This window comes from Chaetodon auriga, chromosome 15, assembly GCF_051107435.1.
Source record: "Chaetodon auriga isolate fChaAug3 chromosome 15, fChaAug3.hap1, whole genome shotgun sequence".
Taxonomy (NCBI): domain Eukaryota; kingdom Metazoa; phylum Chordata; class Actinopteri; order Chaetodontiformes; family Chaetodontidae; genus Chaetodon; species Chaetodon auriga.
The window spans coordinates 15,092,297-15,112,872 of record NC_135088.1 but is presented as its reverse complement, the minus strand read 5'-3'; the positions used below and the strand labels follow the sequence as shown (position 1 = coordinate 15,112,872).

Here is a 20,576-nt window from a genome sequence, read left to right as displayed (position 1 = left end):
AACTTTCCCTTTAAACAGGGAGGTCAGCGCGTACACAACCGAATAAATACTTCAGCTGACTGAAGGGCAACGGAATAAAATATTAACAGCCGAAAGATTATGAGTTAAAGTCTGAATGTCTGTTCACTACTGTTAAGTATATGACAGTACTTTGAACTGTGCCTGTGATTAGTGGTCGGCTAAAGAGAATTCGCATTTGATAAGATAGAGACTGTAAATGGTGAGTTTGAAGTTTCTCATAAACAAAGGCTCGCTCGAGGCAAACATCTGTGTTTACATTTAAAGGTTGCCTTCACAGAGTATCTGGGAAGTTTCTGCAAACACTGAATGCAAAATTGCTCTGTATGCACCTCAGAGCTTCTAAATCTTGCTTTTTTTTTTTTTGCACACTTCCATATGCTACTTAACATATAGAGGCACCGGTTCATTATAAGGGTGTGTTTGAACAGCCTGGTCTTTGGCCAGCTTCTTTTAGGTGACAGCACTGTACTATGTCAACACACAACGTTTCCAAAGAACAGACATCAGTGTTAAATCTGTATGCTCCAGTATAAAAAATGGACTTACAAAGAGCAAGAGTTTCAACGGATCTTTTGTCCCGCTGCAGACTCGTTAATGCTTAACCAGTGCTAAAATAGACACTTTCTGCCTTCAGTAAATCACCCATCAACAGTGTTTGCTCTGTCATCTATTCAGCATTTCTACATTAGTATTTGCTTATGGAACTTGAAATGACCTCCCTAAAATCACAAGCTACCATTTCTTCAAAAGGGGATACAGACAGGAGGACAAGATGATGTGAGCAACCAAAAAAAGACAAATGATACCCACAGAGTAAACCTACAGTGCAATAAGAGCATCATTTGATGAGATGTTATTCACCACATCATTAATCCTTCCTCTGATTGACTTATTTCAACCTACATACATTCTGCATTTAAGTGCTCCTGAGAGGCTTCTTAAAACACCACTACTGAATAAATACACATTTTACTGTCATATTAAGTGTCTCCAAAAGAAGCTTCAGTGTCTTTTAACTCCTGGCTTGTGGATTTAAAGCTGTGATAACTGAGACTATCTGTACCTCCAGTGCCAATCAAAAGAGAGAAAAAAAAAAAAAGCTCATTGTATACTCACATTTCTATGGTAACGTGCCAGGCACGTGAAATGTCATCAATTTTGGGCGGGAATAGCGGACTTATAATGTAGCTACAGCAACAAATCAATGGTCAAATTAGTCCAGGTTTGAGTGCACGAGAAAAAAAAATCCTGAGTCAGTTCTCACACTCCCAAAATGTATATCAGATACAGAAGTTGCGAATAGAGCTCCTCACAGAGGCAATATCTATTACTTTTGCTAATTATTAATAGAAAATTACTTTCAGGATGAAAGAGATCATTGAGGTTATAGCACTTTTCCTAGGTTTTGCAGGCTGGATAATGATTTTCATATCACTACAAGATCAGTATTGGAAAGAATCCACCACAGATGGCAGCGTAATTACAACCTCCACACTCTATGAGAACCTCTGGATGTCTTGTGCAAGTGATTCAACGGGGATCTATAACTGTCGTGACTTTCCATCCCTTTTTGCTCTCCCAGGTGAGTAAAAGTAGAAGTAGTAATTGTCTAATAGCATGTTTGTGATCATTAAGGTGTTCATTACAAGATACCAGAAAAATCATTGATTTATTGTATCTGCTGTTGACAAAAAAAAGAAAATATTAGTGTTGCTAGTAACTAATAACTTGCTTGAGATTCTTTTTCTTTTTTTTGAATTATGCTTTCAGTTTTTCTCTGATGATTCAGCTTTATGTAACAGCTGAGTATGCATATTCTAATGTACGACGTCATACTGAGAGAAATACAGCTTTATTTCCTCTGATTGATGGAGGCATGTACATTTCTTCTTAGAGGGTGTAAATCATCATGAACTATACATACAGACTCAGACAGGCCGTTCTTAACAAGAAAGATAATATACATACAGAATGCAATGCAATGCCTCTGCTGTAATCTACAGTGATGTGACAAAAAGCAGCAGCTGTGCAATCTTATCCAATAGCTCTGGAAATTTTGCTTGTAAATGTTGTTTTTTGCTGAGGCTGTACACATACAAGGACTTCAGAGCTATAGATTGTACTTGATTTCATATATTTTAGGTGTGCACAGTCTCAGTAAAAGGAAATAGTCTCATCATTAACCAACCTTATTGCCATTATGTAAAGGTGCTCTTATTCCGCTGTGTCCTTTGAATTTAATAGCAATGCATGTTGGACACCCATTTAGAACTGCCATGGTGGTGGTTATTGCATGCTGTATTTAATAAGCAGTTAAGTCAAGCTGTTGTAGTCCTTGTGAAATCGTACTTCATTCTTGTTGACACTGTGTAATCCAGCAGAAAACTACTAAAACGATGTCTTTAGAAATATGCGTAAAGTTTGACTTAAAGCACTTCAGTCAAGTTGTTCTTGTGCTTTGGTTTAAAACATCTGAAAAAAGAGCGAGTGAAATATTTTTTGTGTGTGTGGCCAAAAGGTTTCAGTGGTACTTCATCACTGTGATGATAAAGGCCAGATAACAAACTACATTTGTTAAACTAATGAAGTCTTTTGGGCTCAGTTGTCAGACAAGTGACCAGGTTCATCTTAGGGTCAGCAAACGTGGTCATCTTCAGGTCGGTATGCGGGGATGCACCCCTCACCCCTCATCCCTCAATGCCACGAACTTTCCCATCATCCCTTGCACACAGGGCGAACTGAGGAGCCAAACCAGAGTTGAATCCCATCAATAATGGTTTGATATTATTGACACAGCGTTCAAAGCAGATGTCAAAAGGTGACAAATAGCTTGAAGTCTATAGACGTTGGTAAGTAGGTTGGAAGGTTGGACTTCACCTCTCTGTTGTCAAGTTGGGCAAACATTTGGAGTCTTTGAAAAGGTTCAATAGAGTTGAGGATAATAGGGGAAATCATGAGTGGGCTATCTGGAATTAATCATTGATTTGAAGTTTTCTGTAGCATCTTAGCTCGCATGTTGGTGGGAATCGGTCAGGCACACTGAAGCTTTGGGGCCAGCAAATCCACACGTTTGTGCAGGAAGATATCTCGGAGAGTCAACGTTTGTATAAAGTGTTTCCCTCTCTGGATAACTACACGGGCCGGACACAAGAAAGAAGGGAATAATGAACGCGATAGTGGAAGCTTTTGCCTGCTTCTTGGGGTTTCTGGGCTGGCTGATGGTTGGGGTCGCCCTTCCAGATCGATACTGGAAGGTCTCCACAGTGGACGGTAACGTTATCACCACATCAACCATCTATGAAAACCTATGGATGTCCTGTGCAACCGACTCTACAGGAGTTCACAACTGCCGGGACTTTCCATCTTTGCTCGCACTTAATGGTATGTGGCCAACGCAGAATTTGCTTTATCAGTGTTGATTACTACTTATCTGACTTAAATGCTCATCCATTCACACCAGGAATGAGATTATAATTATGAGACAGTCACACAGAAAACGTGATCTCTTAAAAAAAAAAAAAAAAACAGAAGCAAACAAATACATTGTAGTTAATCAGTGTGTGAAGAAGGCAGTCTCCTGTGTAATAAATCAGTTTGGCCCTAAAAGATTCACAGTGAATCGGGACTTAAGTGTACCTTTAAAACCCATTCAGGAGCATTCTACTGTAAAGGCTACACTATGTAGTAAAGAGGGGTAATATAAGATATGATGAAATTAGAGAGGATAAGCAAAGGCAGCCACAGTGAACCCAAACTTTAAACTGATTTTTAACTACTTTAGTCAAAACTGTTCAGGTTTCAGTTCAAATTAATGCAAACGCAAACATTTACCAAAGTGATACAGCAGACAAGTGAAGCGCCGAGCCGCAGTGTTGATTGTTTTTGTCAGGCCCTCGTCTCATCGCAGGCAGAAACATGCTCCACTGCTCACAAGGAATCAAACCTGTGAGCTCCCCTTCATCCAGCTGAAGCTACAGAGATGCAGAGGCTATATTCATCTAATGGAAAATTCTGGACGTTTGGAGAGACTGAGGAATATACTTTGACCATGTCAGTCGAGGCTGTTCGAGGGTCCTGCCTGTGCTCATACAACCAGGGTTCTTGGGCGCTCACACCTGCGCTGACAGTGAATGTCATCTCTGTCGATATGCATCAATTTTCAACACAATAAGAAACATGTGATGCTCGATATTATTAGTAGTATTACATTTTTTTTCAGTAAAATATACTGATTAGTGTGTGTATGGAACATGTTATTACAAATAATTGTGTATATCTATGTTTGTACACAGGGTACATCCAGGCCTCCCGGGCGCTCATGATCGCTGCCATTGTGTTTGGGACATTTGGGCTCGCGGCTACTCTCGTAGGAATGCAATGCTCAAAAATAGGAGGCGAAAACTACGTCCTGAAGGGGAGGATCGCTGCAGTTGGAGGAGTGTTCTTTTTACTACAGGGTAATGACTTCAGGAAGGGTGTAATGTCACAAAACAAGGATGAGGAAATGTTCAGAAGAGAGGTCACTGCAGTCTAAAGTACTTTAAAATGACTCAGAATGGCTTGAAATGTCCAACATTAGACATATGGTCTCTGCAAGTGTTTTAAGAAATTGATTAAGATGAAGAGTCTCACTTCATGTGGAACACAAAACACGCAGCTCTCCAATCTCCACAGTTCAAAAGGTTATCCTTAGTCTAACAGACCTCCTGATACACAAAAGCCTGCCATTACCAAAGGTGTGCAGGTTATAAGAAGAGGTCACACTATGTAAAATACAAAAAAGTGATGCAGGAATAGGAGAAAAAATACTCCTGCTATCTATTTCAGTTTCATTTGAAAGGCTGTTAAACATCATTACAATGTCTATTTTATTTACATAGTGATTGTATTCTGTTCACGTAGAGCTTGCAGGAGTGGTTGTGAAGGCGTATTCTCGCCTTGTGACAAAGTGATTCGTGCAGCTGTGAGCGGGTGCCTTTGCTTCATTTGACAGGCCTCGTAAATCATCCCATAACATTGCATGAAATGATTTTAGCCCCATTAGGTTTTACAGTTTTACTCTTATTATCGCTTTACTACCTCTACTAAACTCTGCTCAAACCCTGAAAAGGTTTTGACCTTATATCTCAGCTTGTGACTCTATGTGTTGTTTGCATTGAAAAAACATGTCACTTGTCTAAAGTAAACAATGTTTTGCAGGGATTTGCACCATGATTGCTGTATCTTGGTATGCAGCCAACATCACCCAGCAGTTCTTTGACGAGTTTTATCCCGGGACAAAGTAAGTCAATACAGTCTGCATCAGTCTTTCAAAGGAACAAAAGCTGAAAGGCGCAATGTGACGTTGTTGTTTACAGTGGATTCGACATTAATACATGGAAACATGTATGTTAAATGTTTTTGCACCACAGGTATGAGATTGGAGAGGGCTTGTATATCGGCTGGTCTTCAGCCATACTTGCCATCTGTGGAGGTTCGTGCCTGATGTGTGCTTGCAAACTCACAACACCCAATGAAAAAATGTGAGTATGTGTTGCTGAGAGGTTTAACATTGATTCACTGCGTAGAGTAGAATTGGCGCATTTTCCACAGACTGAAACGCGCCTTTTGTCTTTTAGGCCGTACCCATACCAACCATCCTCCAGAGGACATGTGCTGTCAACTATGGCCACGTCTCAGTCCGTCCCAAGCAACTACGGAAGAAATGCGTATGTGTGAGAGGTGATTGTGGAGGGAAAGCCGGCTGGTTTGGTGTCTGCTCGAGATTTCTTTTGGGGAAATGAGCAATGTTTATTATTCTGACTGACCTATGAGAGGGCAGCTTTTACAGCTGAAAATACCTGTAGACTCATGATCACTGTATACTTTCACAGCACTAACCTTGATTTGATTTGGATTTATAGGCTTTATCCAATCTGAACCTTCGTGACACATATTTACTACATATGAATTTGTAATGTTTATGTACTGTGAAAATTGAATCTGTGTACCATTGAGAGAAACTGTAACATAATGAAATCCTGTGAAAGTGCTAATGGAAAGCAATTTCAAGTGTTGATTACTGCTATAATTTAGAATTAGTCTCAGGAATAGAACAAACATGTTACATATTCACATTTAACATGTTCAGCATGTGGTGGGGATTCAAATATAGAACCATTTCGATCCTTTAATAAGCGAACCTTTCTTTCTTTTAGTCTGATTGCCACAGCATTGCTTGATTGTAAGAAAAAAGCTCATTAACATGACATCATTTGACCTTGCAGCCCCTGATGTACTGTGATTATATATATTGGTCCAGTGTATAATCACAGCAGACCAGGGGTTTCACTCTGTGTGATTTTGACTCTCGCCTTGACCATGAACACTTGAGTAACAGGGCTGAAGCAAATGGCAACACATTGTTTTTGTGCATTTTAATCTTTTTTTTGGCACATGTGTATATGTGTATATTTTAAATGTAATGCCATACAGTTTCCTTGTGGGTGATTTTAAATGTTTTTTTCCGTGGATGTTAGTACATTTCATACAAACACAAAAAAAAATCATTTTTTGTGTTTTTTTTTTTTCATTTTTTGTTCAGGACACAGAACTGAACATGTGGACCACTGAACTACGACATTTCTTGACTGCACACTCGTCTCAGAGCGATGTCAGATCATATCATGTATGTTTTCACTTTATATGGAGCTCACAAATGGTGGACCAATCATGAGAGTGCTTCCTTCCAAAACCAAACAGCAAGCCAGCTGACTCTGACTCACTACTTTTACAGTATCTCATACAGATTGTCTTCATCAGGGAACAGATCATGCAGAATTACAAGGCACAAACATGTCAGTTAGTTAAATGGGCCACCTAGTGGAAGTATACGGTCTCACATCTGGGACTGGATTTACTGAGATCACACTGAGCTACGGGAAGGAAAGAAAGATCCAAAGGTGTTTTGTAAATTAGAGTATTTAAAGTCATATTTATAAGTAATCTGTAGCTTCTAGTAAATATGATCGCCTTTAAATCAGGACATAATGTTGGAGAGGGGACTCTCCGGGGGCTTATTCTGGCACTGTCTTATAAAGGGAGAATGTTTGTGGAAGAAAACAAACCAGCCACATGTTTTTCTTCATGGGCAAGTACATGTTTCCCTTAGCAAACTTCTAATCTTTAGGTGCTTCATTCACTAAATTGTCCAGGTCTTGTCCGTCAAATCGTATAAAGTGCCAGCCCTCGCTGACGGTGAGGTCCTGAGCTCCTTTAGCAGCGTAGAAGTCTCGAGTGGGAGTATTCCAGTCGAGCACAGACAGCTGCAGCCGCACACACTGCTTCTGTTTCCCTATCTGAGCAACAGAAGTCTTTTAGTGAAACATACAAGACAGCTGATCTCACACAAAGACCAGCAATGCTTTCAACGCTGCAATCAAACTTGACCTTTTCAGAAAACTGGACATTAGTGGGCAACAAAACCATTCTTACCTGAGCGACACTGCTCAGTAAACCCTTGCCAATTCCATTCCCTATAAAGGAAATCAATAAATGAGTTGGAGCATATTTTTACAGAGAGAGGCGACATTAAGACAAGATGATTCATACAAGTAACAACGTGTCTTTTCAGGCTTTGTTGACAACAATTCAACACGCATTTTACCTCTGAATTCTGGCATCACATACAGGTCCTCCAGATACACTGACCGTCCCTTCCATGTGCTGTAAGTGTAAAAGTAAAGGGCGTACCCGACAATTGTGAACCCTATTAGGACAAAAGGAAGCAAACAATCAAAAAGACAAGCAGGAAGAATTCCAGAAAAATACAAATTACCACAAATATGGTGGAATAAGTGCTCTTGTGTTTAGCAAAGAAATGGTGAATTTATTTAAAGTCTGTGAAAAACTATTAACTGAAAAACTGACTGTGTTCATGCATTAATGACGTGACAGCGCGCTACTGCTTCTAAAGCAAATAGATGAGAATATAAACTGAAATCTGACGGCTGGGACGTCGCTGTTCACCGACGGTACCTTCCTTTAGCTTTTGCTCTGTGAGGGAAGAGATCAACAACATCTGACACTGCTGATTTATGAGACTGCACTTCACTCGCCATCATGATTTGTTGGCTACTAAATGGGCATATCTGAAGCGCAGCGGCACAAACCTCTTCTTATCTCCGCCAGATGCCGACAAGTTCAAAGCTGAGCTGCTCGATAAGGAAGAGCAGCATGGAAAAGGCTGTGATCAACACTTTACCGTCTTTTGATTTATGCTCCTCGGGTACTTCTGCGACGAGGCATTCAAAGAAGGGATTCTCGCAGAAGCCATCGCGCTCCAGCTCTAACAAGTAAAACCAGACATTCTTCTATTAGATGTAATTTTGGCAGTCATCAGAACCCGAGTGACAGGACACGCCAAAAGCATCAATACTTCACACCCTTGAGGAATAATTAACATTTTTATTTAATAGCAGCTAAACTCCCAGCATATGGTCACATTGCTTTGCAAACTTTTGCAAAGTTCTGCTATGGATGTTTCTTCTTCTATGCTTTATTTATTGGCACACTGCGTTCCCATATGACATATCATCACCTGATATGCACTTTCTTCAGTCAGCAGAAGTTTCTACTACATCATGCACGTACTGGAGGTGTGTGGAGAGGACGCAGGCAGGACAAAGAGATGCAAACAAATGTGGGACCAGCTCATCAAAACACTCTACAGCGCCACTAGTGGTCAAGAACTCAACAAGGGACCTTTAACAACCCCAATTCCAACAATGTCTCGATCAAATTCAGAATAAGAATGTATTTACAGACATACAAGATCCAGTGCTGAGTTTATGGTTACTGATTACTGCAGTCCTGGTATTATTAACACATCTGGTTGCAAAGTCTTGCACTGCTTACTCCACCATAATCTCACACTGGACCTTGTACGCTACAGACACATAGAAGCAAAAACACAGGTGTAATTGCATTACAAACGGTGATACGCTCATTCAGTTAAACCTGCTTCAGTGCGTTAAACTGTAACTTTGTTTCACGTGAAGGGAAAGAGGTGCATCAGCTGCGTCACATGAGAAAATAAAGCCATACAACAGGATTTCATAATCTGCCTGACGGATGATATTTTTGCCTTCCGTAATGATTAAACATGTGAGTGTGACACTGAAGGGCTCTTTTTAAAAGTTTTCTGTCATTCAGCCTCAGCATATGCAAGCTTTCCGCTTATTCTCAAATATGGCATTTTTTTCTGTCACTCATTCAATGTAAAATTACCTTCATGAGAGATCTTCACCTGGTCGGTCATGTTTTCATAAACCGCCAACTCCTGCGGAAAGGGGGGTTTCAAAGGTTATGAGTGAATGTGTGTCGCCTGATATTTGGCGGATTTCAGCACAGGGAGAGAATAAACTCATCGCAGCATAACGTGACGTTCAAGTGTAACACCTGCAGTATCTACACAGGAGTTACTGTGGCTTCTTTCAACAACTCGGAAATACTCTCACCAATATCATTCTCGATATTTCTTTGCAGTCTTCCTTAGTTGCAGGCCGAATTTTGAAGTTCATGTCTACCGCAGCAGCAGCAACTACAACAAAGAGTGAATGTGGGCTGACTTACTGTCCTCTTCCTCAGAGATCAATTAAACCACGAACCGTGTTGAACACACCGAACACACAGGAAATACTTCCGGTGCAATTTGGTCTTCAAAATAAAATAAAACCAATTAAAACGTGCCGGTTTACATAGTTATTTCGAATTGGTTATTTAAATCAGTACCCTGTAAGAAAATCAATACTATAACATTAAAACTACCAACCATTTTGGCCTATTATCACCTGACACACTGTTTGCAATTCGCGGATTTGCGAGTTCTTCCCGCAATGCTCACTGGGAGTCGTAGTTGACTTAAACCTGCAGCGTAGTCTTGTACCTTTACATTTTTCACGTTCTTTAAAATGTTTATGCCTGCACCTCTGGAAGTTTGGCTGCCAACTGACAGGGCGAGGAGGTGGAATATAACCATCACTTTTACTCAAATACTTTTACCTCTTTGAAGTACTTCTTGAGTACTTACGTATCACTTATTGAGTATTGTCTTCAATAGTATTACAGTATTTTAATTCAGTAAAAGTTATGGGCAGCCACAATCTACAGAGTAGAGGGGAGCGGTATGAGATTCTGACCTTGCTGTTAAACATACACCTGTTTTAAACAAAGGGTAACAGTCAAGTATCAGCTGCAATTTGATGATCTGATTTCTCTTCAGACTCATGTACGTCTTCCCCGGGTGTTCATGAAGGCTCCTGTTCAAAATAATAAATAATCCTTTGGAATAAGACACAAACACACTGCTCTTCATCTCAGCCCTACCTAACTTTTCTGTTAGCAACAACAGGTTTAAACTGACGCCAAACCAGCTGCAGAGCATAAGGTAGTTGCTGTTTGAGCAGTTATTTGAGATATTTCGGTGTTCAATATTTGATGTTGATTAACGAAGCCAAAGCTTTTTCTTAAAAATTCAAATAGAAACAGAAAATCACTTCCAGATAAAGAATTTCATACAAAATCTGATTTATTTTAGAGTAAAAAAAAGAACATGAAATCAATTAGAATATAAGCTGAAACATTACAGATCTCACAAATGGACCTCAGTTTTCATTGGGCATTAACATATTTACAATGTCACATTTGCTCTTTATCAGTCAAGAGTTCAGATATTCCCCTTCATACCACTGCAGAGTTTACCCCTTCAAGTTCAGCCCAAACAAACCTCCTTGTGTGTTCAGCTGCACCAACATGGTAAAAAAAAAAAAAAACCTCCACTACGTATACAAGTCTCAGTGTGGCGACTGTGTGCTCGCTCCAGGAGACTCAGACCTGTCTAGCTTCAACCCTGCTTCTGCTGGGGTAGAGGAGATAGAGGTTGGTAGCACAGAGCTCTTAGTCTCCAAAGACGAAGAGGCAGACGAGGGCAGAGACACTACTATGTACTTCTGCAGAGGTCGTGAAGCGGTCAGTCCAGGTCCACCGCCGGGCTCCAGTTTTACCAGAGGCTGCAAGGTCGAAGGGGCGCTGGGAACTGTGCTAGTGACCGGTGAGGCTGACTGGGAAGAGCTGATGGTGATTACCTGGAGGGAAGATAAAGGGACAGGTGTAAATTCATACTCTGAGGTCTGGCTTCTATAGACAGAAAATGAACTTTGAGGCCTGTTTCACACCAATCACACTAGTAACAATAATTTATTAGAAGTATACACTTTCTTTATACTGTCTTCATTCAGTCATTTTTGTTTATTCTGCATTATTGACATAAAAATAAAAAGATTAAAAACACTTTTAAAAAGTTTAATATTTTGATCGTATCATTTTATAAATATAAACATGTGAAGGTGGAAACTTCCACCATGCTGATGAGAAATCAGGCCTACCTGCTGAGTTGAGGCGGCTCCTGCACTGGTTGCCATGACGATGTATTTTGTTGCCGGGGGAGATGGCTGCGACGGGGTCCCCGGTCGAGGGGACATCAGGGTGAGGGAGCTTGGGACCTTAATGATGCTGGGAGTGCGTGGCCCTGCCGACCCACTTAACCCACTTTGTGAGACTGTGAGGGCGGGACGAGGCTGCAAGAAAGAAAGCCATCACTCATGACTGAAACAGCTGTGTGCTGGTTTCCTCTCACATCACTCTGCAAGGTTTGTGTGATGCCTAAATGACACACACCAATGTTTTTATGGCAACTTTACTTCTTTTAAACATGTTTTCATCAAGTATTAAATGTACCTGCGTGATTGTTAACGTGGTTCGGTTCACTTGTTGAGCTTGCAGCGCTGCTTGAGTCCTGGCCTTCACTACATGGGAGCAGAGCATAGGCCCGAGGTATCCATAGTCTGTCCGATACTGCTCCACGTTGTCAGGCTGAGGTCGTATCTTGGCGATAACACTTGCACAGTGTTTCTTTGAAATACAAACACGTTTCGTGAATAGGAAACAAAGTAATGGTGAACGACTGTTTAAGCTCACAAATGCAGAATCACAGAAGTTCATGTATTACCAGTAACAGGCTTTGAACGTGGTCAGCTCCTATCTTATCAATATTTGAGACCACCGGTCCTTCCATCACTGCTTTGATGCGAGCACCCTCTACAGTAAGCCGAGGAAGGATCAACGTCTTAATCACCTACAAAAGGATAAAACCAGGAGGTTGGTGTTGATCCAAAAGAGTAAAAGTGATAAAGACCCAAGGAAAACAGAATCACACTCACATCAGCTCCAAGTTCAGCAAGTCCAGCGATGCAGCCGTAGCGAGTCGTCCACTGGGTTTTCTCATCCAACCAACTCTGAGGAAACATGGCAGTCTGGTTTAGTGTTTTAAACAGTGGTGTCCAGGTTAAATGAAGAGACTAAGGCTGATCTGGAACAAGTGATCGCTCCAAACATACTGTATCCGTGGTTGGCGGAAACATTCTAAAACTATCCATGCAGCAAAATACACAACGCAAAAACCCACCTTTGTAAAAGTCTTGGTAATACGAGACTGTATGTTGTTGGTCGTAGTACTGAAGGTTTTACAACTCTGGGCCATGAGGCGAGCGGCGAAGTCCCGTAAAGCCCAGTGGTTGTCAACATCTGGTCGCAAACACAGCTGCTTGCTCACAATACACGTCACCACAGCTGGGATGAGCTCATGCAGCTACAAATACAGATAGAAAAATGAGAAGATTAGAATGAAAGGGTTTATTGAGATTGTAACCTTCAAAGAAATAATACAACATTTTGTTTGTGCTCTGCACTCACGTATTTCTCCAGATACAGAGTGGGGTTGTCCATTAGAGCTTTGACCATCCGCATGAGATAAATCAGCAGGGCCAAGTTGTTCTGCACCACATTTACACGAACCTTTGAGGACAGAATAAAGTCAGTGCTTTCAGCAGAGGGCGTTTATACAAGGGGAGTCAAATTTGCTGAAGCTGGAAAAACAGCTCACCCCTTCAGATATAAATGTGCTGAATCTTGGAAGCATCTGATAGAGTCCAGGATCTGTAGCGATGCTCTGTAAAGCTTCCTGAACGAGACAAGAGGAAACATTTATCAAACAATAGTGACAGACAAACAAGATTAAAACAACTATTATGGCAGAGTTTTTTAACTGCTGATTTCCTGACAGCCTGCAAAATGAGATAAAATGTGTTATCACTCAGCATGTATAAAATAAATCATATAGAAATATAGACAGGCCAGACTTACAGCTCTCTTAGCTTCACAGGAGCCAACGCACGCTTCTGTGATTTCCTTGTAGTAAAGCTGCTGTTCCACAGACAGCTCGTGGGTGCTGCGTGGCTTCAGCCTTATTAGACCCTTCTCCTTTCCTGAAAGAGACAGGGGATCACACGGGATGAAGGAGGCATATATGATCATTAAGCATTATGGAGGAACGAAGGAGGCAAAGTTGGAGGCAGGGTTACACGACTGGACAAATATCCATCTGCAGTCTATTGTTGTTTTTGTCTTTTTTGCTTAATTTTTTGTCATTTTAATTTTGCTAGATTAATGCTCTGCCTCCAAAGCATGTGTGAGAGCAACACACTCTCATTTAGACGGAAAAGCTAAACGAGTAGCACAGAGAGGCCAGCAACAACAGAGAGGTAGTGGGGAAAAAAAACAGCTTGGTGAACCAGAATAATGTCACACCTAAATAAAAATTAAGAGAGCTTGTGGAATGTAGCAAACTCAACACTCGCACACATTTCCCAGCGAAAATTACAAGGACCAAAACAGTCATTCATAAGTCGGTTGGCTAGTGGCGGGTGAGCAATATCTAAAACAAAATTACAACATTTAATTTCAGTATAACACAAGATACTGACCTTTGCCATCAGCAGCTGCTGCCCCCTGGCCCTTGCCTTGAATTGTACCATCCTCCTCCTGACCAGGTTTGACAACTTTGAGGGGCTCTGTAGATTCAATCTTTTGTTGTTCTTTTGGTGCTGAAATGCAGTAAATAAAAACAAATTACAAACTGTTCCTCCAGATGTCTTTCTGTGTTTTAAGGGGAGAAACTGTAAACAGGACTCACCTGGCGGTGGATTTTCTGGAATCGCTGGTTGCATCCCCTCAATACTTAACCAGTGGGCTATGGATTAACAAACAAGCAGCATACGTAAGCTTACAAACCATGCAGCCAAAACAAGACAACAACAGCATGCAGCACTGATCATATGGGTACCTTTGAGAGACACATCTAGTGGAACTCTGGGGAGCGGCGTGTTGATTATGTCACTGAGGTCGACTTCTTTTTCCTCATAGAAGTGAAGCTCTCTTCCACCACCACTTGCAAAGCGAAAAGGGATAAACTCTTGCGACTGGAACCCATACAGGGGCTATAACGAGAGGGATTTGCATAGAGTTCAGAGAGAAACCAGACCAGAAGACCCACTTCATGCTTTCCTTCGATAATATCCATCAGGTGGTTTAATTAAGTCATTAAAAATTGTCCTCTTTCAATGAATGTAAGCATGTTCTCCCTTACCTCCACATTTTTTAGTTTGAGGGCATTATCTATGTCACTGGTGGTTAATTTACGTCTCTTCCCATGATGCATGAATTTGAGAGCATCCTGTGTCAAAAGAAGAAAGAAAACAGACCAATTCAAAAATAAAGCTCATGTCTGATCAGACATTAATTAAGACATTCAAGACTGAGGTTACTGGTTAAATTACAGACTCACAAACAAAACATGTGCTTCAATCATCCACGAATTACCTGTGCTATTTCTTTTATCCTGTAGCTGACTTCTTCACTTAGGGCTATGCAGCTTTCCTCCTGCAACTGCCCCACTCCCACAGACTCTGCCATGGCCTTCATGGACTCTGTGGGCAGGACGACCGAACACTGCTTCTGCCGACGTTCCTCCGCCATGGCTGACAAAGTACACAGGTGTGAATATTACTCCTCACATGTACACACAAAAAATCTAAATCACACAGGTGTACTCTACTTATCAAGGGGACACTCGTTTTTCACTGCAGCCTTAAATTTTCACAACCATGTGACACAACTACAGTATACACATATCTGCCTGGAGCAGGCTGGAGATGCCACTGAAGAGACCAATCATTGAAGGAAGTACAGGTTTCAATGGCAGAGATGGGAGACACAACAAGTACTGTCTGGGTATTTCACTGCAGCTTTACAGGACGATGATAAAAGGAAAGTCAATGTAAAAAAAGCCTTCTATGACATCTCAGCGAGTGTTGCCAAGGGTCATGTGAGAAAGTCAAAGATACAAAGTGTAAGAAAGTTCTGTGATCTAATCAGACCAAAATTAGAGTTTTTTTTGGCAACAAATGTTATATTTGATATAAGCCAAAAATCACACACCCTGGGAGACATGCAGGTGCATGATAACACGAGTGCAATCGGAAAACAACGGTAAACAGAATGTTTATATCTTGAAGTCCAGACCTAAATATAACTGGTTTTCACAATCCAATCGTAAATGTGACATAACTTGAAAAGTGCAGTTCAATATCCTCAACTTGACAAGAGTTTAAGCAAGAAAAAGATTAGGAGCGCCCAGATAGATATAATACGGTCCTATCCGCATACACGGAAGACAATCGTTTCAACAGAATATGACTAAATTATATATCGACTTGAAGGGGATACTTACAAGTTTCATACCTGTACTCAAATAGCCGAATTGTAACGTAAAGATTGACAATACGAAGTCTTTTCTGTTAACCATGTCAATAACCCTGATTACATCCATGACTCAGTGTTGTAAAACAATGTAGCAGGACAAAGATGGACGACTGAGGGATGAATACTTTTTAAAATGGGGTTTTATACTTCATGTGTGTAAACAAACACACTGAGCTACACAGAAAGCGGGTTAACCACTCCGACGGAATATCACCAGGTCACTACATACGTTACACCACACAAGCCACACCAACGGTATGTTCAATCAAATACAGCAACTTCATAGCAAAGTGAAAACAGTGTTAATTCTAAGCCACTTAGCGACTGCATGTTTCTTTAATATAAGATTACAGTGAGCTAAATTTGCTGTATGTTAGCTTCCATGCTAGTAACTTAGCTTTCGTTGACGTTTTTACCTGGTAGGAAGTTTGTCTCCTTTCTGAGTTTTAAGCTGGAACTTTTACAATTGAATACAGTCAATGTTGAGATTTGCAACAATAATTATTTCGCAAAGCTATGTCTTCTCTATGCATATCCATCTCTCGATATAATTAAATAACTAATTCTCGGCTTGCAGCAGAGAAGTCCGTTCGTGAATTAGCGCTTGTATTCCATCGCCATTTTGAGTCACGTTCAGTTCGTGATATCGCGAGACTAAGTTATAATTGAGGACCTCACAGGATGAATAGCAGTTTATCGAAAAGTAATTAAAAATCAACTTAGGAGAGGTGTTTTGAATGGCAAAATAACATATACTACAATTTGATATTTTCGCATTATAACTGAATCAAATGGTAGTTTTCCTACAGAGAGTATCGGCACTTTACTCAAAGAGTCTACCCCGTTGACCGGAACCAAAGATTTTCTCGAGTTTATGGGGGCGACCTTATGTTGTAGCAACGAAGACTAACGTCAGGAACGTGGAAGGACATTGCAAGAAGCAAACATGTTTAGATTTTTATTCCTGACTCGAAATGTTTCAGCCAGTGTCTACGAGTCCTGTGTGTTGCTAGCTAAATGCGACAAGGCTGCAACTCCAGGTTTAAGGTGAGTTTGACTGACTGAACGGGACATTATGAAACACAGAATGACTACGTTAACATTAATGTCGGCAGCTCCTTACTGGCTTGTTGAGTGATGTATTTTTGTTGAGGAACATGTGGACAGCATTTTTACACTGACAACAATGTACATTCGAAATAGCTTTCAGTAAAGACTGAGGAAGAGACAGCTAACTTTAGCTATTAGCGTACTCAAACCTGCTCTGATGGGGCGGGACATTTTGACTGACATTTCTTCGAGCTGTTCAAGGGCATCACTGTCAGGTAGTTTCCATGGTAACATGTTTATGAAGTTACGAATATAAAACTGTTTGCATCGAGAGAGGACGGACCCACCCATCAACTTAACCTCCCTCTGACAGTGTTATTGACTTAAAAACTACCGTAGTCTCTACTTCCCACCATGTGCAGGCTCACAGACTATTATGTAGAGAGGCATTCAAAACAAGATCGGTATATTGTTCTTCTCAGGTCTTCTGAGCACCGTCGTTATGAGATCTGAGGGGAAAAGAGCCAAACAATCAAGTGTTTCAGTTTTATCACATTGACAAGAATATCATATTGCAGAAAACCCCTGCTATGCCATGGTGTTATTTTACAACAGTATTGCCCAACCCTGATAATAATTGTCATGTTTTAATATTGAATATTTGTACTGTTGCTCCTTTTGAAGATTAACTCTGTTTTGTTCTAAAATAGGGTTGCAAATGGAGGTGGAGTCAGAGTCCTCAGCACAAGTTCAGTCAGACTCTGTGAAAAGAAAAACGATGTTGCCTCCTCAAATCAAGATGACAAAACAAATGCAGATAAAGAGGCTGACCCAACAGGAAGTCCAGCTTTGGTCACACAGAAAGCTGAAGATGACAGCGACATCATCAAGATGGGCGAACGAAGTGAGGAACCAGTGGCGTTACAGGCAGATGATGGGAGTGCCACACAGCAGCAGATGAATGTTAAAACTGAACATGTTGCAGCAACACCAAAAGAAGTGAAGACTGATGCAGCTAAGAGTGGGAAAGAGAGTCTTCTTGACCTTCTTGGAGCCATGAAGGTAGAAGTAACTAATAAGAGGAAGCTCAAAAACTTGGAAGGGAAGCAAAGTTTTGAGTCTCAACCCACGTCAAAGCTACCAGCTATGGAGAGCACCATTAGTATGTTTCAGCAGGCTACAGCGGAGGCTTCATCACAGAGGTGAGAGCGGAGGGGCTGAAGTGGGAGACGTTATTCGCCAGGTGTCACTGCCTTGTTAAAGTGCAGAGCTTTAAGTTTTCTGCTTTTTCACAACATTAGCAACGAAAAGTTGGCTTTTGTCTCAGCTTGCTGAAATGAGCACTACTTTGTGTTTGAAAACTTGTTATTTCCTCTAAACCCTAATCTTGGGAGGATATCTGGAGCCTTGGTCTCTCTTCCTCCTCTTATTCCAGCCTCTCTGCACTGTGTTGTTTTAGTGAGACACTGAATCCTGAACTGGTTGCGGCTGCGTCTGCTGCTGCCTCCACCCTGCCTAACCGCAGCCAGGCCGAGTCTGAGCTCCTCAGGCAGCTGAGGCAGCACGAGGCTGTCACTGAGGCTCAGAAGAAAGGCAACGTGAACAACCTTGGGTATGTGTCTAGTACCTGTCTTCACTGCGATTCTTTTTATTTTTGTTCCATTCTGTATAATGGAAAAATTCACATGTAATAAACATAAATCCAACAATATTTTCTCAGAGTAATTATCGCTGACATGAAAGTAGGAAAAACAACAAACCGATACAACACTTGGGCAGTGAATCAGATCAAGTTTGATGAAGATGGACAAGGGTACACAAGTGAAAGGGGAATCACTGGTGAGCTGGACAGTGTTCGCAGAAGGTAAGTACTTCCATCACATCTCCACTCAGATAGTTTTTGAGATAGGCCTTGTTTTTAATGCTCGTTTTATTTCTTTAGGAGGAAATTGTTCTCAGGCAAAAGGCTTCACATCTTTTCCCCTAGTGCTGATGAAAAAGGAGTTGAATCAACAGTTGGTAATGAGGAATTTTGTTTTTCTTCTTTAAGTCTACTATTATTGTAAGCTCACAGTAGATGATTTAAACCAATGAAATGTGTTGCTTAAGACAAACTAGTTGTAAAGAGAATAGAGCGTCATTGGTGCACATTGTCATGTGATGTCATGCAGCCAGTCAGTGTAAAAAGTTTTGGTTTTGAGTTCACTGGGACATCTGCCCATAACGCTGCTGTCTTATTTTCAGCACGGCCCTCTCTATGGGACATGGAGTTTGCTCATCAGTTGGCTGTGTCAGCCGACCAAATGCCCCGCAACAGCCTTGAGGAAATGATCCAGTGGACCAAAGAGGGAAAAATGTGGCAGTACCCAATCAACAATGAAGCTGGTGAGTAATGATTGTATTCTAGTTAAATGTTTAGAGAACTAAAAAATGAATTTTGGCTGAGGGACTGCACTGACAGTGTCCCCTTGCTCTGTGTTAGGCCTGGAAGAGGAAGCCAGTGTCTCCTTCGATGAACACGTCTTCTTAGTGAAACACTTGGAGGAGGGTTTCCCCCGTCAGGGACCAGTGCGTCACTTCATGGAGCTGGTGGTGGCCGGTCTGTCCAGAAACCCTTATCTTACAATCCAACAGAAGAAGGAACACATTTCCTGGTTCAGAGACTACTTCCAAGAAAAAGAGGAAGTCCTCAAGGAGGCGGACGTTTACTTCAACTGAGCTTAAGACAACTAGATATGTTTTGTGGACTCATAAAGCAGCAGGGCTTTGCAGCTGTGATCATGTTTACCCATGTGGTTTAACAGGTTCCATAGAGGCCCGGCTTGGTTTTTCCTGTTCGAGTGGACTGGCATCAAGTCTGTGTCCCAGTGTCAAACATTGTACAGTATCTCCTGTTTATAGAATGTTGATCAGATGATAGAATCACTGTTTGATCACCTCAGAGTTGGCTTGTCACACAAATGTGCAGAGAGAAAGTGAAACGTTGCTCGTATAAGTGCTTGCACAAAGTGTACAAACAATATAAAGCAGCAGATGTACAGTCATGGCTTTTTTCTTCATGTTCTGCCACTTACACACATTAACCACTGATTATTTGTTCACACAGGCAGTTAACTAATGATAATGTGTCACTAATGTTGTGACACACTTGCAGGAAAAGACATTTGGATTTTCTGTGCCTGGGATATGCTACATTTCTTCCAGACGTAATTATGGTCATATCAGTGCAGTTAAGTGATGCACAAGAGTTGTGTTGAATTACACCGATTAACTTGATTAAATTATTTATAGAAAAAGTTCACTTTTACATCAAGACATGCTTGCGGGTTAGTTGCATTTAAAAAAACAACAGTGTGACTGTGAAGCAGGATTGATTGTTAAAGGCCTTCACATTCAAAGAAAAAGGGTTGATGAAAATATTTTTGTACTGTTACTGTGTCGAAGATCATACAAACACGTGTGATCATGATTAATGGTGTTTTCCCAGGCAGGTCGTGGAAAAAGTATAAACTGTGTGCAGCATCTCAGGGCTCAGATCAGGTTTACAGTAGGAGTGTAATGAGACCTTGAACCTTGTGCCCTTTGCAAGGGAAGTGCTTTTAAAGTTAAAAACATGTTAACAATGTACCACACAGATTCCTTGTGGTCTAAAAACACCCTCCGCAATCTATTGTCTGAGAAAGTGTGGAAAATGAGAGCTTGGCATTTGAAAGTGCCTCATTTCCACATTTTGTTCACTTTTCCTGAAACACAGTTGAGATTGGCATGATAAGATGTTGGCAATCGAAAGATTACGTTTTAGATGTATG

The 20,576-nt window shown here is 41.0% G+C and overlaps 4 protein-coding genes across 5 annotated transcripts; 2 read left to right on the top strand and 2 right to left on the bottom strand.

The window, feature by feature from the left end:
• Window positions 1–3,185: 3,185 nt before the first annotated feature.
• On the top strand, window positions 3,186–5,739 carry LOC143332953 (claudin-15-like). The gene is made up of 5 exons (XM_076750835.1): window positions 3,186–3,402; window positions 4,314–4,478; window positions 5,221–5,302; window positions 5,433–5,543; window positions 5,640–5,739. Exons 1-5 carry the CDS (start codon window positions 3,186–3,188, stop codon window positions 5,737–5,739), a joined length of 675 nt encoding a protein of 224 aa, XP_076606950.1.
• Window positions 5,740–5,791: 52 nt separating this feature from the next.
• On the bottom strand, window positions 5,792–9,691 carry sat2b (spermidine/spermine N1-acetyltransferase family member 2b). 2 transcript variants are annotated; one of them, XM_076750599.1, is made up of 6 exons: window positions 9,519–9,691; window positions 9,289–9,340; window positions 8,264–8,347; window positions 7,667–7,768; window positions 7,495–7,535; window positions 5,792–7,358 (listed from the first exon to the last, which is right to left on the bottom strand). In XM_076750599.1, exons 1-6 carry the CDS (start codon window positions 9,579–9,581, stop codon window positions 7,179–7,181), a joined length of 522 nt encoding a protein of 173 aa, XP_076606714.1. In that variant the 5' UTR covers window positions 9,582–9,691; the 3' UTR covers window positions 5,792–7,178. The 2 variants fall into 2 exon arrangements, with proteins under 2 accessions (XP_076606714.1, XP_076606715.1); XM_076750600.1 differs by having other exon boundaries at window positions 5,792–7,354.
• An 874-nt stretch (window positions 9,692–10,565) lies between these two features.
• taf6 (TAF6 RNA polymerase II, TATA box binding protein (TBP)-associated factor) lies at window positions 10,566–16,352 on the bottom strand. The gene is made up of 15 exons (XM_076751150.1): window positions 16,134–16,352; window positions 14,776–14,933; window positions 14,543–14,629; window positions 14,240–14,393; window positions 14,090–14,146; window positions 13,881–14,000; window positions 13,261–13,382; window positions 13,001–13,078; window positions 12,811–12,912; window positions 12,524–12,706; window positions 12,279–12,353; window positions 12,068–12,193; window positions 11,797–11,970; window positions 11,445–11,636; window positions 10,566–11,144 (listed from the first exon to the last, which is right to left on the bottom strand). Exons 2-15 carry the CDS (start codon window positions 14,929–14,931, stop codon window positions 10,854–10,856), a joined length of 1,917 nt encoding a protein of 638 aa, XP_076607265.1. The 5' UTR covers window positions 14,932–14,933; window positions 16,134–16,352; the 3' UTR covers window positions 10,566–10,853.
• Window positions 16,353–16,585: 233 nt separating this feature from the next.
• Window positions 16,586–20,180, top strand: mrps31 (mitochondrial ribosomal protein S31). The gene is made up of 7 exons (XM_076751152.1): window positions 16,586–16,764; window positions 17,478–17,969; window positions 18,227–18,379; window positions 18,488–18,631; window positions 18,710–18,786; window positions 19,012–19,152; window positions 19,250–20,180. The coding sequence occupies exons 1-7, from the start codon at window positions 16,664–16,666 to the stop codon at window positions 19,483–19,485; spliced, it is 1,344 nt and encodes a 447-aa protein (XP_076607267.1). The 5' UTR covers window positions 16,586–16,663; the 3' UTR covers window positions 19,486–20,180.
• The last annotated feature ends 396 nt before the right edge of the window (window positions 20,181–20,576 follow it).

Bases quoted from the DNA above. Each gene is read 5' to 3' on its own strand.
- LOC143332953 (XM_076750835.1), top strand. From the start codon at position 3,186: ATGAACGCGATAGTGGAAGCTTTTGCCTGCTTCTTGGGGTTTCTGGGC. The intron at 3,403-4,313 runs GTATGTGGCCAA...GTTTGTACACAG, and splicing joins ATCTTTGCTCGCACTTAATG to GGTACATCCAGGCCTCCCGG. The intron at 5,303-5,432 runs GTAAGTCAATAC...TTTGCACCACAG, and splicing joins GAGTTTTATCCCGGGACAAA to GTATGAGATTGGAGAGGGCT.
- sat2b (XM_076750599.1), bottom strand. From the start codon at position 9,581: ATGAACTTCAAAATTCGGCCTGCAACTAAGGAAGACTGCAAAGAAATA. The intron at 7,769-8,263 runs GTAAAGTGTTGA...TTGTCCTAATAG, and splicing joins GGAGCATAAATCAAAAGACG to GGTTCACAATTGTCGGGTAC. The intron at 7,359-7,494 runs GTAAGAATGGTT...TCTGTTGCTCAG, and splicing joins TACTGAGCAGTGTCGCTCAG to ATAGGGAAACAGAAGCAGTG.
- taf6 (XM_076751150.1), bottom strand. From the start codon at position 14,931: ATGGCGGAGGAACGTCGGCAGAAGCAGTGTTCGGTCGTCCTGCCCACA. The intron at 14,147-14,239 runs GTACCCATATGA...GTTAATCCATAG, and splicing joins ACTAGATGTGTCTCTCAAAG to CCCACTGGTTAAGTATTGAG. The intron at 11,971-12,067 runs GTAATACATGAA...TGTATTTCAAAG, and splicing joins ACGTTCAAAGCCTGTTACTG to AAACACTGTGCAAGTGTTAT.
- mrps31 (XM_076751152.1), top strand. From the start codon at position 16,664: ATGTTTAGATTTTTATTCCTGACTCGAAATGTTTCAGCCAGTGTCTAC. The intron at 17,970-18,226 runs GTGAGAGCGGAG...GTGTTGTTTTAG, and splicing joins GCGGAGGCTTCATCACAGAG to TGAGACACTGAATCCTGAAC. The intron at 19,153-19,249 runs GTGAGTAATGAT...GCTCTGTGTTAG, and splicing joins CCCAATCAACAATGAAGCTG to GCCTGGAAGAGGAAGCCAGT.